This window comes from Bos indicus, chromosome 28 (assembly GCF_029378745.1).
Source record: "Bos indicus isolate NIAB-ARS_2022 breed Sahiwal x Tharparkar chromosome 28, NIAB-ARS_B.indTharparkar_mat_pri_1.0, whole genome shotgun sequence".
Taxonomy (NCBI): domain Eukaryota; kingdom Metazoa; phylum Chordata; class Mammalia; order Artiodactyla; family Bovidae; genus Bos; species Bos indicus.
The window spans coordinates 24214183-24230119 of record NC_091787.1 but is presented as its reverse complement, the minus strand read 5'-3'; the positions used below and the strand labels follow the sequence as shown (position 1 = coordinate 24230119).

The 15937-nt window shown below is 36.4% G+C and overlaps 1 protein-coding gene across 6 annotated transcripts in view; it reads left to right on the top strand.

Annotated features, from left to right (window-relative positions):
• Positions 1-15937, top strand: part of CTNNA3 (catenin alpha 3) — a 1976430-nt gene that overhangs the window by 82768 nt on the left and 1877725 nt on the right. The window contains exon 1 of one of the 6 annotated variants that reach the window (XM_070781774.1): positions 8594-8922. The exons of the other annotated variants lie outside the window; for them this stretch is intronic. Within the exon in view, the coding sequence (XP_070637875.1) occupies positions 8628-8922 (295 nt within the window). The 5' untranslated portion in view covers positions 8594-8627. Of the gene's footprint in view, positions 1-8593; positions 8923-15937 lie in introns of those variants that run through there. 6 annotated transcript variants of the gene reach the window in all.

Sequence of the window (15937 nt, the reverse complement as noted above, 5' to 3'; positions counted from 1 at the left end):
CTGGTGCCTTAGTTTATATCGTATAATCTTGTGTTTATGCACACACTAAGCTAAAATAATATATTGATTGTTGATCCTCTTAATTGCATTCTTCTAGCAGGAAATATAGGAGCATGTTTATTATGATCTTAGGGTAGGAAATAATTTCTTAAGTAGGACCCCCCAAATATAAGCAATAAAGTAAAAGACAGTAAAGTAAAATACTTAATTATATTAACATAAAAACTTTGTTTGTGAAAAAAATCACGTAAAAGAAGATAGATGGAAGATACCAACTGAGGGGATATATTAATATTTACAAATCGGCCTTTAAAATGGATGGCATTGTTGTTCCCCTTTTCCTTCCCATGTATCCACGTCCTTTGCCATGTGACATTGTGGTTTCCCGCTAGAGACAGAGTATATTTCCCTGTACTTGAACTTGGTTAGTATTAGACTTGATTGTGTGATTTGCTTTGCCCATTGAAATGTGGGCAGGAGAGGCAGAGTCCTCGTTTGAAGCTTATATTTTAAGATGCATTGTGTTTCCAACTGTTCTAAAATTTTTGTTGTTGCCATGGGAAAAACAGGATTCCAGTAGCCTCCTTGTCCAAGGAGGATGAGAAACACGTGAAGTAGATCTGGAGTACTGCTTGGCGTAAGCCAGCGAGGCCCATCCTGGCCAACTCCCAGCCAACCTGAAAACGTACAAGACATAATGTTGTTTTATGCCACTGAATTTTAGGATAGTTTTGCATGTAGAATTATTGTGGAAACAGCTGACTTATAGACATATTCAATTGAAATTATCCAAAGAACTCCTAAAAAATTAATGAGGAAAAGAATAATCTTAACAGGGAAATGGGTCTATGATAAGTGAAAAAGTAATTCACAGATGAGAAAATTGAAATGACCAATACATAGGTGAACAGATGGTTAGCTTGTTTCACTGGTTATCAGGTAAATATAGATTCAATAAATGATGAGACAGTTTATCATACCTATTAGATTGGCAAAAATTAATGTCTGGCAATACTGAGTATCTGTAAGGATATGAAAAAAAACAGGACTTTTATATATATAGATGGTGGAACGCTTAAGAATACAAAGAGAGAGACTTCCTTGGTGGTCCAGTTGTTTAGACTACAGGCTTCCACTGCTGGGGACATGGGTTCAATCCCTGGTTGGGAAACTAAGATCCTTCATGCATGTAGTGTGGCCAAAAGAAAAAAAAAACACAAAGAAAGGGTCTTTGCTATTTTGCTATATTGCTGTATTAAGCAGTGAGAGGATATTTTCAAGGAATATAATTGACAAAGGATTATATATAGAATTTATAGAGAAGTTTTGGAAATTATTAAGGAAAAATAGGCAACCTAGGAGAAAAATTGGTAAAAAATAACCTAGATGTCCATCAACAGATGAATGGATAAGCAAGCTGTGGTATATATACACAATGGAGTATTACTCAACCATTAAAAATAATACATTTGAATCAATTCTAATGAGGTGGATGAAACTGGAGCCTATTATACAGAGTGAAGTAAGCCAGAAAGAAAAACACCAATACAGTATACTAACGCATATATATGGAATTTAGAAAGATGGTAACAATAACCCTGTGAACGAGACAGCAAAAGACACTGATGTATAGAACAGTCTTTTGGACTCTGTGGGAGAGGGAGAGGGTGGGATGATTTGGGAGAATGGCATTGAAATACGTATAATATCATATATGGAACGAGTCGCCAGTCCAGGTTCGATGTACGATACTGGATGCTTGGGGCTGGTGCACTGGGACGACCCAGAGGGATGGTATGGGGAGGGAGGAGGGAGGAGGGTTCAGGATGGGGAACACATGTATACCTGTGGTGGATTCATTTCGATATTTGGCAAAACCAATACAATATTGTAAAGTTTAAAAATAAAATAAAATTAAAATAATATATAGATAAGCAATTCACAGAAGGAGTGTTGAATGGCTAGCTAATCAACCTAAAACAGATCACCAATTACATTGGTAATCAGAAATGAAAATTAAAATGACAGTGAGATCAACTTTGTACCTCTCATGGTGGCAGAAGTTGAAATGTCATGAAGTCTCTTGTTCTGGTAAGGAGGTGGGGGACACATGTGAATCCATGTGATCTGCTGCTAATATTATTTTGGACACCAATTTGGTAATATTTGTTGAAATTGAGTACTCACACGCATTCTGACCCAGAAATTCTACTTCTGAATTGTATTACTTGCTAGTGCTGCCATAACAACTTACAACATGATGGGAGGCTTAAACAACAGAAATTTATTTTCTCGTAATTTGAAGGCTAGAAGTCTAAGATCAAGGTGTCAGTAGATGTGTGTGTGCGTGTGTTTTCCTAAGGCTTCTCTCCTTGACTTGCAAATGGCCAAGTTTTTTCGCATATCCTTATATGGTCATTCCTCTGTGGGTATCTGTGTCCACACCTCTCTTCTTAAAAGGATACCACTTATATTGAATTGGGCTTCTCTGGTTGTTCAGATGGTAAAGAATCTGCCTGCAGTGCAGGAGACCCAGGTTCAATCTCTGGGTTGGGAAGATCCCCTGGAGAAGGGAATGGCTACCCACTCCAGTATTTTAGCCTGGAGAATTCCATGGACAGAGGAGCTAGCAGACTACACTCCATGGAGTTGCAAAGACTCAGACATGACTGAGTGACTAAATTTTTTATTGAATTAAGGCCCATCATAATGGCCTCATTTTAACTTAATCGCATCACTAAAGACCCTGTTTCCTATAAAGCCATATTCTGGGGTACAGAGTATTGGGATATAAACATGAATTTAGGTGAGGACACAATTCAACCCACAGCAGAACACATATATATATGTGTATATATAAATTATATAGAAGGACTCTTGGAGAGGTACACAGACTTGTATGAGACTGTTTATTATATTATAACATTGTTTCCTAAACAGTTGGAAACTACCTAAACATACTTGGATAGGCATATGGTCAGATGAAATACATTATAAATGCATCTGATGCAAAATAAAATACAAAATAGAATGCTATGAATGCAAAATAAAAGAACGAAATCAATTATATTAGTTGAGAACTCCTCTTTTTCTCAAATAATAAGAAATCTATAGATGGGAAGTTCGAAGCTGATAACAATCAATGACCCAAGCTCTTTCTGTGGTTCTGCTCTGTCATCTTTCCTCCTCAGATTTGCAGTAAGACTGCTTGGTGTCTAGGCTTTATACCACAGATAACAGAAGGAAGGGTGAAGGGCCATGGCAACGTTGCTTTACCTCTTTATAGGTAAAGCAAGAGGTGACATCTCATTCTGTCATCTCATTCCGTCTTATGCCATTCTGAGTTGCAAAGAATGCTGGGAAATCTAGTCTTGTTTGTGTCCATAGCAGTGAAAGGCAAGGGGGAGATGAGACTATGTGTTGAATGAGCTAAGCTGCAAGTATAGTTCGACAGCCGTAGGCCGTGAAAATGTCATGTTAAGAGGAGAGACTGAGAGAGAGAGAGAGAGATTGAGAAGTAGAAAGAGATAGTAATTACAATACTGTTTGTGTAAATTAAAAAATCCACACACACATAAGGTGATTTATCATTGTAAAGATATGTATCATTATAAAGATAAAAAAATGTAGAAAAAGCCACAGAAAGTTGATTGGAAAACCGCCAACACTAACTACTATAGATTGGATGCCTATCAGAACGAGGGGGTGAAATGGAACTGATACTGAAGGATATAGAATATGAGAGCAACAATAACAACAACAAAAACAACCCCAGGCTTTTCCCACCGGTTCCATGAGTTGAACTTTAACAGAGGAGCATGATTGATTGGGTCAGTCTAATTCTTTGTATTCACGACCTGGGAGGAATAAAGCCGGGATGAGTCTTGTCGCCTGTGTGGGTTATTCAGATTATTGGGGAGGGTTAATTGTGCGTGTGTGCTACGTCGCTTCATTCATGTCAGACTCTTTGACACTCTATGGACCGTAGCCCACCAGGCTCCTATGTCCATGAAATTCTCCAGGCAGGAATACTGGAGTGGGTTGCCATGCCCTCCTCCAGGGGATCTACCTGAATCAGGGATCAGATCCATGTCTCTTACATATCCTGTGCAGGTGTGGGCAGGGTTATTTAGAGCCAAAAAAAAGTGACTCACTATGTTAATGACTGAGTTTAATTATTTTTCTTTACTCTGTGATAAGCACCATTCTTTTCACTACAGTTGAAGGACTGATAGGAATGGTGCTACAGTTTAAGTTTAGGGATGATAGCAGTTCTTTTTAAGATAATTTAGGGATATTGTAAGTTTTGAAAAATGAATTTTATACATATTTTTTCCTTGTGTTCCATAATACAAAATTAGTAAGAGTTGACTTTTAGAGGGTCAGCGAGAGCATGAGTAAAATAAATATGGCTACTTGGTAGTGAAATCCATCATGCTCTGGTCTTCTGTTATTATCTTTGGAAACAGAGAGTGGGAGAAAGGATTTCCTTCTTCTCTCTCAAATATAGCCCTCAGTGACTGACTGGCTCCCTTCTCTGGAATGAAGCAAATTGGCACAATTTCATGTCTTATGTGGGAACAAGACACAGAAGTTTATTTATTTTATTCTTTTTAAGCTTACTGTCATTCTTTTGCTTTTAGTTTTGTATTCTATCCTTAAAACATCTCATACTCAATTCTCCAGATAACATACATAATTAATTAATATGTGTTAGTATGTTTTGCTTTTATTAAGCATTTGTTACAACTTTGGAAGCAGCTGTTAAGCACTTCCATTTTAATGACCATGATTCCTTATTACTTAATTATAAATTATTAACATGCATGGGGTAGAAATGGTGAAATGGATTTAATTTGTAAATAAAAATGTGTGAACTTAATGACTCTTCACCAACTTTTAAATCAGATGGGCAATCTACTTCGTATCTCTCACAGTAGTTTTCTAAGATTCAATGGTATTTGGATTTGGAAAAGTAGAACTCCACAATGAGAAATTTATCTTCCACAAAATAACAATAATTGACTAATGAATTATTTAATACTGTAATTAGTACTTCATTGGATTCTATGAGTAATTTTATAAGTAATTACCTTTTATACCAACTTTATAGGTCTCATCGCACATGAAGAAACCAGGGTAAATGGGAGTCAGTGTGAACAAGACCAAGCAGAGTAAAGCAGAGCTTGAATCTGAAGTTTGTCTTGCCTTTCTGCCTATGTTTTCATTACTTCCCTTCTTTTCCTACCCTTAGTGGGTTCTTGATGCCTTATCTCTACTCAGCCATGAGACAACTCTTCTTGTCTCATAGTTTAAGGCATAACACAAATGCATAGTTATCATATCTTGATTTTTCTCCTGAGTTGCAGGATTCTGAATTTCCAGCTGCCTATGCGAATACCCATTTGCACATGCTACTCATACCCCAAACTTATCATGCCTACTGTAGTCAGAGTAGAGCTTGCTCTAGATTTGCTTATTGGTATGAATATTATGTTATGAGCCATATGTTATGAGTAATAATATGTTACTGCAATAGGGAGGTAATACATTGTTTTCAAGATAGACTATATAAAAAGTGTATAAAAATTTAAAATAGAGCATAAACTATATGGAGGCATTTTTGTTAAAAGTAAAAAGGATTATTTTAAATAAGTAGTATCTATAGCAATGCACCCCACTCCAGTATTCTTGCCTGGCAAATCCCATGGATGGAGGAGCCTGGTAGGCTGCAGTCCATGGGGTCGCTGAGGGTTGGACACGACTGAGCAACTTCACTTTCACTTTTCACTTTCATGCATGGGAGAAGGAAATGGCAACCCACTCCAGTGTTCTTGCCTGTAGAATCCCAGGGACGGGGGAGCCTGGTGGGCTGCCGTCTCTGGGGTCGCACAGAGTCGGACACGACTGAAGCGACTTAGCAGCAGCAGCAGCACTGACTAATCATTCAGTCTTCCCTCCCTACCAAAGCATTATTATTTAAAAAGGTTTTTTTTTTTAAGCCACAAGTAGAATCTAACAAGGACTTTACATGTAGGTGCTTAAGGCACCTGGCAAAAACAGAAATCATTAAATGAGACATAGTTCAGGAGTTCCTGCATCAGGGAATGAAACTCAGGGTTGGAAACTGAGGACAGAAAGAAAAAATTAGTTATCTGTATATTCTAAAATGTGTGGGTGATAGGTGAAAATGATAAGCAAATTACTGGCAAAACAGACTTTTCAGTTTCCTTCTGGATGCTTTCTTCTAAGTTAATTTGAGAAAGAATTGTAAGTGTTGATTTTGTATTATAGAGACTATATCAGTTTAGAAAATTAAAGTTACAAAATTTTATGAAAAAATCAATAACAGGATGTTATTATTTCCAAATGAAATATAATTTTTACATGGCCACCATGATAACTACATGAGGAAAGAAACAGCCATATTCAGATGTTAAAAGTGATTTTACCGAGTGAAGAACTCTAAAGTTGCTTTCATTATAAGGAATAGAATTCTCTTTTCAATAAATTGCAATTTCCTATTTTGTATCACAACTGAGTGATTATTTCTCTTCTCTTTGGAAAATTTAATTCTTTAGTATAAAGGATATGTCACTAGTGGCAAGCCTGCGAGCCTAACAAGAGAGATCATTCTGAGCCTCTAGATCTGTCTTATTTTTGCCATTGTTAATAGTAGACTTGATGTTTGTGATAATAGTTTTAGAGAAGCATGGAAAATTTGTATCTTTGGTTAAGATAAATTTGTTGTAGTTAATGATTTTAGCTGGGTCTGCATTCATGCTCAGTCGTGTCTGACTCTTTGAGACCCCATGGACTGTATCCCACCAGGTTCCTCTGTCCATAGGATTATCTTGGCAAGATAGGGAGTGGGTTGCCATTTCCTTTTCTAGGGGATCTTTTCAACCCAGGGATTGAACCACGTCTCCTGTGGCTCCTGCATTGGCAGGAGGATTCATTACCACTGAGCCACTTGGGAAGCTGGATTTTAATTAATTATATAGTAAAATCTTTATTTTTAGAATAAATCAGGCAAATCAGTGCCCATGCCTTTCCAAACTGAAATGGCTATTAAATTGTGAAATAATTTGTAGCTTGTATGAGGACTTTGTTACAGTCATAACATTGCATGCTCATGAGAAATAATGCAGTGATAACAAGAAATGTATCTTCTAAAATTACTTTATAGCTCCTATTATAAAATGGACAGCAAATATTAAACAGGGCAATTAGAAAATACTAAATGGTTTACAAATATCATATGTAATTTTGAAGAAAAATTATTTTGCTTTGTAGTGCAGTTTATTTTTATATTTTGGAATTTATTTTTGGATTTTCTAATGGAGCTTGGAAACTTTACATAGAGTTTTTGTTTGCTCTTTTGTCTCAGAAAATCTAGAGTTGTAGAAAGTCATCCTGATGATTGAACCCAATTCTTATGTATCTGATTGAATTGATAGAGGAGGAAATAATGTAACAAAATAATTTGTCACAGATGAGAAGTAATAAACACTAATATGGGCAAAAACAATGGAATATTGCTAGACACAGTATTATTAATAGGCAAAGCTGAGATGGTGTGCTTCAGTTCCTAGTTCAAGTATTAAATGTCATTGGACTCAATACTGTGGCCTTTCAGGATCAGATGATACCCTCTGCTGGCTAAATGTGGAATTGCGTTTAAAAATGAATGGCTTTATTTTTTTGTTTTAAAAATAGGGATGATTGTTGTGTAAAAGGATTGAGCAGTGCAGAATATTGTAAGATAATATAGGAAAAATTGTAACTGTGAATAATGAAGTCAATGTATCACTTAAATAAATATTTTTCCAAGTGAAACTAATATGGAAATACCCATAATTGAAATTTCCTAACCTGATGATTTATTTTTTAACCATGGAAGTAGGTCACAGGAAAGAAACACAGCAGAGGCAAAATACATAGATCTCCTTATCTCCATCTTCAATAACAATTTTGAATAATCCAAGCTATTTAAATTACTTTTATTACTTACTGTTGTAACAGTGACTGGCAAATATCTCGAGGTGAGATAAGAACTGCTTTTCTCAGGACTTCCCTGGTGGTCCAATAGCTAGGATTCCATGCTTCCGCTGCAGGGGGCATGGGTTCCAACTCTGGTCCGGGAACTAAGATTCCTCACGGTGTGGCAAAAAAAAAAAATCCAAAAAAACCCTACCCTGAGAACTTTTCTCTGGGTACCCTGACCTAATTTCTGTTAAAAATAATGGAAATACTCTTATGTAATTTGGAAGTTCGGTAAGTACATGGAAGTATCATATAGCATGTTTGTTTTAAATTTGTTTCTATATTTTATTTCTTTAACTTTTAATTTTATATTGGAGTACAGTTGATTGACAACATTGTGATCGTTTCAGGTGTACAGCAAAGTGATTCAGTTATACATGTACATATGTCTATTCTTTTTCAAATTCTTTTCCCATTTAGGTTGTTACATAATACTGAACAAAATTCCCTGGCTATTATGTAGGTCCTTTTGCTCGTCCATTTAAAATATATTTTAAATTCTAAAAGTCACTTTGGAATTTACAGTGTTTGGGGCACATGATGACATGAAAAGTTATATTTAAAAGCTTTTATTACACAATATGTTGTTATTTCATTGCAAACTTAAAAAATATAATTTCAATCTGATTCTACTGTTTAATATTGCCTTTCACTGGTATGTTGCTTTAAGAGCACCCATCCCCCTTTCCTGTTTGAGCCACTGTGTCCTGTCAGTCATCCTGAAATACACTAGGGTACTTGTCAGGCTGTTTGCTTACAAATGCATCATAAGCCAAATTGTGAGCCATGATAGTGGCACTGAATTTCTAAACACAAGAAATGGCTTAGACAGTTGGTTTAGTATCTGTGTATGGGCAATACTCTGTCCTGCAGTAGGTGAGTGAAGTGTCAAACTTTTTAAAATCAAACTTTGCTCTAAGGCAAATCCTAATTATAAGTTATATGTTACTTGGTTAGATAACTTTGGGGGAAATTAAAAGATATTATTTCTATAAAATGGGATGAGTAGAAACTACTGTATTGTGTATTTATTACTTTTATAACTAATTTCCTTTTAATAGCACTAAACTCTAAACTACTTTATGAAAACTCCAGCTTTATAAATATCTACTTTTCCAAGTTGATTAGCAGTCATTTCTGTTATAAATAGAAATGTGATTCTCTTACATACTTTTTCTTTCACATCAATTGAGGCAGACTCAGTTGAGCAGAGGCTCAAGCTCAGTTCTGTTATCTGAAGTATTTATTAATGGCTTTAAAAATAGCGCTAAAACAAATTTTCATGTGCCAGTGCCCAAGCTATAGTAGTCTTATATCAAAGCATTAAAAAAATTCCTATTAGCTGAGCTATTACTGTTTGAGTAACTGTATACAAGACACTGGAAGCTTTACATTTTTTAGACATAAAAGTTATGCAGCAAGCAGGCTCTTTGTGCAGACAATTTAATTTCTATATGAAGCTCTAAACCTAGGTTGGACATGTATACTTTTCCAGTATTTTCTGTATGTTGCCTTAATATTTTAAAAAGAGAATTAATAAAAGTGAAAATATAGGAACTTGTGGATTTTGATGCTGTGTGTTTAATATGGTAGAGGATAGTTAAGAGGCTGCAAGGACTTGAAGTTTTAAGGCTTTATCTAGGGTAAACAAGAAGATATCTATATCTATATCTATCTATATATCTATATCTATATATATATAGAATGATTATTTATTCCTTACCTTTTTCTGGAAAGGATTCAAGGTGACTTATAAGGATATGTGAAATTCAAGACCCTGGATCAGCCGGGGCTGGACCCCGGCAGGAGAAATTAAAAGTGGGGTGAAAGTAGAAAGAAAAATAAGCATGAGATATAAGACAGAGCCAGGAATAAGGCTGAGCTGCCGCAGTTCTTGATTATGGTTTTATGACACGGGTGTATGGTGGATTGATGGGAGAGAAAATATAGGCTTATATATAGAAGTCTTACAGGGGACCTTCATGCAAACTAGCTGTCTTCTTTACCAAAGGTCACAGTGCAGAGTGGGGAACATATGCTGGATGGTGAATATTAAATATACTTTAAATATCACTTGTATTTTGGTAGAAAAAAAAACTAGAGAACTGCTGCCCTTTTAGCCCACACACTGATTTATGTAGGCATAAGTGTGGCTCTAAGTTTTCTAGGAGCAGAAAGGAATTTGGTCTGTTACTTAATTCAGAAGAAAGATTAAAGAGGCTTAGTTGTTTGGAAACAATAAGAAGTTGTTTAAATAAGGTCATATATCTACATATTAGAACAGATACAATCAAGCTAATGTTAAAATAAAATATATTTGGCAATTTTGTATGAATCTAGTCCTGGTATTTAAAATTTTTTCTGAATAGGTTTTTATAAGTGAGATTAGTTACTTTCTTTCTTTCACTCAATTTGGTTATACATTTAACTTGAATTTCAGCTTCTGTTAGGTCAAAATTAACTAGATCCATTTAATGTGGGAAAAAGTTGTTGGGTAGGAGGAAGGAATTCAGAGGTAGGACTTTTTAATGTACTTTGATCTTCAAATACTCAAAAACCAACTACTGTGTTGAAGACTCTGGGCTCTGAGCTGCACACCATGCTAAACCCAGCCTGTAAAAGTGAATAAGCTTAGAAGTTCACTGCTTTCACCCAATAGTATTGAAAAAGGACAAAAGTGTAGCAGTTAACATTTTGCTAAGTATCTTTCAGTGATATCTTCAGATATTCAATTAACATGGTGAGTCAGGGACAATGATTTGGCTTCCTTTTTTATTCCATTGTTAAAAATAAAATAAATAAGAAGTGGTTATCTTTTACAAAAAGCACTACAGAAACAAAATACTCAAAGCTTTTTTTTTTGTTTGTTTTTGTACTTTTGTAAAGACATATGCAGGTTGACTTAGAGTTCTGTAACACATCAGCTGCATGACATGACATTGTGGATAATCTGGACACATAGGTTTAAAACCTGGGAAGTAAATATTCTTAAGATACTAAGTAGGGTTTTATTGTCGTTTAGGTCTAAGTCGTGTTTGATTCTTTGCAACCCCATGGACTGTAGCCCGCCAGTCTCCTCTCTCCATGGAGATTATCCAGGCAAGAATACTGGAGTGGGTTGCCATTTCTTTTTCCAGGGGATCTTCCTGATCCAGGGATTGAACCTGTGTCTCCTGCAGTTCCTGCTTGGGAGATGAATTCTTTACCACTAGCTCCACCTGGGAAGCCCGAAGCAGATCTGTGCTAAGTTGCTTCAGTCCTGTCCACCTCTTTGTGACCCCATGGACTGTAGTCTGCCAGGCTCCTCTGTCCATGGGATTTTCCAGACAAGAATACTGGAGTGGGTTGCAGGTTTTGGCATCAAAGAAATTGAGTGATTACCAGAGTGGTCAAGAATGCTTAAGGAAAACAAATTAGCTTTTGAAAACATTAATTCAGAGATCCTAGTGAGAAATCTGCTAACTGCTTATAGAGTCAATGGATATCAATATAAATCTGTAATTATATAGTAACTGAAGTAATCTGGAAATATTTTCAGTGTCAGTGAGGTAAGAGATGAACAGAAAAGATTTTTTAAAAGTTAGATTTATTAAGGAAAAATTTACATACATTAAATTCACTCTTTTTAAGTTTATAGTTTGATGAATTCTGACAATTATACACAATCATATAATTACCACCATAATCAAATAGAACATTTCTATTTGAATCAATCCAAAAAGTTACCTGTTTTATGCATAGGTGTTCAGTGATTTCAGCACCATTTGTTGAAAAGACTATCTTTTTTTTCCACTGAGTTACTGTGACATCTTTGTTGAAAGTCAAGTATCCATTTAATATAAAGTTTACTACATGAGCCTGGGTTGTCTCACTTTTGGTAATGTTAAGCTTGATCAGTGCATTCACGCACAATAAGCCTGATTCTCGTGGTTCCCAGTTAATCAGTCACCTAATGGTTTTAGCCTTCGTACTGGTAATTCCTGTATAGTCTATTATTTTTTAAGGGTTTGTAAATGGCGACTTTATCATTCTATAATTCTTTTTTAAATGCTTACATTTTTGTTTTTTAAATCTTTTTGTGTTTTTATTTTTAATTATTTTATTTTTAAAAATTTTGGCTGTGTCAAGTCTTCGTTGTGGCACGTGGGCTTTTTTCTCTAGTTGCTGAGAATTGACTTCTCTTGTTGCAAAGCACGGACTTTAGAGTGCGCGTGTTCGGTAGTGGTGCTGTGTGGGCTGAGTTGCTCAGTGGTATGTTGGATCCTAGTTCCATGACCAGGGATCAAACCCATGTCCCCTTCATTGGAAGGCGGACTCCTAACCACTGGATTGCGAGGGAAGTCCCCTATTTGTTAGTTTTATCAGTTGGGATCATTTATAAAGAAGAACGCTTCCCTTACTATTTCATTAGTCAGAAGTATAGTTCATATCAGGAAATCAGGAAAATGCTTGATTATTTCCCATTATTTACCCATTTTCAGAAAAATAAGATGGTATTCTAGCAACTTTGAAAGGTGACCAATGAGTTTTTGTTTTTGAATTTTTATATGTTCGATATGTTTCAGTGTATTGTAATTTTTATTCTTTTGATGCTCAAATTTTCTGATTTTGGCCACTGAGAACCCCTTTGAATTGTTTACTTAGCCTTTTGATTGCTTTCCTGCTTGGTCAGTGATAAAAAATCCACCTCCCAAAAAGAGGACGTGGTTTGATCCCTGGGTTGGAAAGATCCCTGGGAGAAGGAAATGACAACCCACTCCAGTATTCTTGCCTGGAAAATCCCATGGACAGAGGAGCCTGATGGGCTATGGTCCATGGAGTTGTAAAATAGTCAGACACAATTTAGTGATGAAACAACAAGAAGCTTTGGACAAAACCCAAAACCTTGATTCCTAGCTCAAGAAGTTGTTCTAGGCTCATTTTGTACATTTCCTGCACCAGATCTTTGATCAGCCTTTTCACCAAAGTCCTTTTAGTGGAAAATAGTATTTAGGGAACACAAACTATGCACCAGATTGCCATCGCTGCCCATTTTTTTTTTTTTTTTTGGGATGGTTGTGAATACATACAAAAAGAAGTAGATATTTTTTAGAAAAGGAAACATATATAATGAGATCATTAAATTTTTTGGTTTTACATTTGCATCTTTTTTCTTTATATTGAGGCATAGTTGATTTACAATATTATATTAATTTCAGGTGTACAACATAGTGACTCAAAATTTTTTATGAATTATACTCCATTTGTAGTTATTTTGAAATATTGGCTATATTTCCTGTGCTGTAAAATGTATCCTTGTAGCCTATTTACAGGGCAGGAGCCCTCCCCTGTTAGCACTGGTAACCACTAGTTTGTTTGCTATTTCTGTGACTCTGTTTCTTTTTCATTTTAGTCACTAGTTTGTTTTATTTTTTAGATTCCGCATATAAATGATAATATACAGTATTTGTCTTTCTCTGTATGACTTATTTCACCATGCAGAGTACTCTCTCAGTCCATCTATGTTATTACAATTAGCAAAACTTCATTTTTTATGGCTAGATATTATTCTTTTGGGAGAAGGCAATGGCACCCACCCCACTGGAAAATCCCATGGACAGAGGAGCCTGGTAGGCTGCAGTCCATGGGGTCGCTAAGAGTCGGACACGACTGAGCGACTTTACTTTCACTTTTCACTTTCATGCATTGGAGAAGGAAATGGCAACCCACTCCAGTGTTCTTGCCTGGAGAATCCCAGGGACAGAGGAGCCTGGTAGGAGGCTGTCTATGGGGTCGCACAGAGTCGGACACGACTGAAGCGACTTAGCAGCAGCAGCAGTATTCTTTTGAATATCTATAGCACATCTTTATCCGTTCATCTGTTAATGGACACCTAGGTTGCTTCTGTATCTTGGCAATTGTAAATAATTCTTTGATGAACTTTGAAGTACATTCAGTGCAGTTGCTCAGTCATATCTGACTCTTTGAGAACCCATGGACTGCTGCACACCAGGCTTCCCTGTCCATCACCAATTGTCGGAGCTTGCTCAAACTCATGTCCATCTAGTCAATGATGTCATCCAACCATATCATCCTCTGTTGTCCCCTTCTCCTCCTGCCCTCAATCTTTTCCAGAATCAGGGTCTTTTCCAATGAGTCAGTTCTTCACATCAGGTGGCCAAAGGTTTGGAGCTTCAGCTTCAGCATCAGTACTTCCGATGAATATTCAGGACTGATTTCCTTTAGGATTGATCTCTTTGCAGTTCAAGGGACTCTCAAGAGTCTCCTCCAGCACCACAGTTCAAAAGCATCAATTTTTCAGTGCTCAGCTTTCTTTATGGTCCAACTCTCACATCTATACATGACTACCAGAAAAATCATAGCTTTGACTAGACAGACCTTAGTTGTTAATGTCTCTGCTTTTTAATATACTGTCTAGGTTGGTCATAGCTTTTCTTCCAAGGAGCAAGCATCTTTTAATTTCATGGCTGCAGTCATTATCTGCAGTGATTTTGGAGCCCAAGAAAATAAAGTCTCTTACTGTTCCCATTGTTTCCCCTCTATTTGCCATGAAGTGATAGGACTGGTTGCCATGATCTTCTTCTTTTGAATGTTGAGCTTTAAGCCAGCTTTTTCACTCTCCCCTTTCACTTTCATCAAGAGTCTCTTCAGTTCCTCTTCGCTTTCTGCTATAAGGATGGTGTCATCTGCATATCTGAGGTTATTGATATTTTTCCCAGCAAACTTGATTTCAGCTTGCTTGTGCTTCATCCAGCCTGGCATTTTGCATGATGTATAATGCATATAAGTTAAATAAACAAGATGACAATATACAGCCTCAACGTAAACCTTTCCCGATTTGGAACCAGTCTGTTGTTCCATGTCCTGTTCTAACTTTTGCTTCTTGACCTGCTTATAGATTTGTCAGGAGGCAGGTAAAGTGGTCTGATATTCCCATCTCCAGAAGAATTTTCCACAGTTTGTTGTGATCCATACAGTCAAAGGCTTTGGCATAGTCAATAAAGCAGAGTGGATGTTTTTCTGGAACTCTCTTGCTTTTTCTATGATCCAGCAGATGCTGGCAATTTGATCTCTGGTTCCTCTGCCTTTTCTAAATGCAACTTGAACATCTGGAAGTTCTTGGTTCACGTACTGTTCAAGCTTAGCTTGGAAAAATTTTGAGCATTATTTTGCTAGTTTGGGAGATGAGTGCAATTGTTTGGAATGAAGACTGACCTTTTCTAGTCCTTTGTCCACTGCTGGGTTTTCCAGATTTGCTGGCATATTGAGTGCAGACTTTGACATAATAATCTTTTAGGTTTTGAAATAGCTCAGCTGGAATTCCATCACCTCCACTAGTTTGTTCATAGTGATGCTTCCTAAGGCCCACTTGACTTCGCACTCCAGGATGTCTGGCTCTAGGTGAGTGATCACACCATTGTGGTTATTTGGGTCGTTAAGTTCTTTTTGTATATGAATCCTTTCAAATTAATGTTTTCATTTTCTTCAGATATATACCCACATGTGGAAATGCTGAATCATATGGTAGTTTTATTTTTAGTTTTTGAGAAAACTCCATACTGTTTCCCAAGTGATTTTACCAGTTTATATTCCCACCAACAGTATACAGAGGTTCCATTTCTCCACATCCTTGCCAACATTTGTTATTTACATTCTTTTTGATGATAGCCATTCTGACAGGTGTTGGGTGGTGTCTCACTGTCATTTTAATTTGTATTTCTCTGATGATTAGAGATATTGAACATTTTTCATGAGCCTGTTGGCCATCTGTTTCTCTTTTTTTAAATTCTGGAATCTTATTTCCTAATAGTGTGAATATAATTATTTATTTGCTTTATCCTCATGTATGTGTATACATACGTTGGCCACTTGATGTGAACGGCTGACTCAC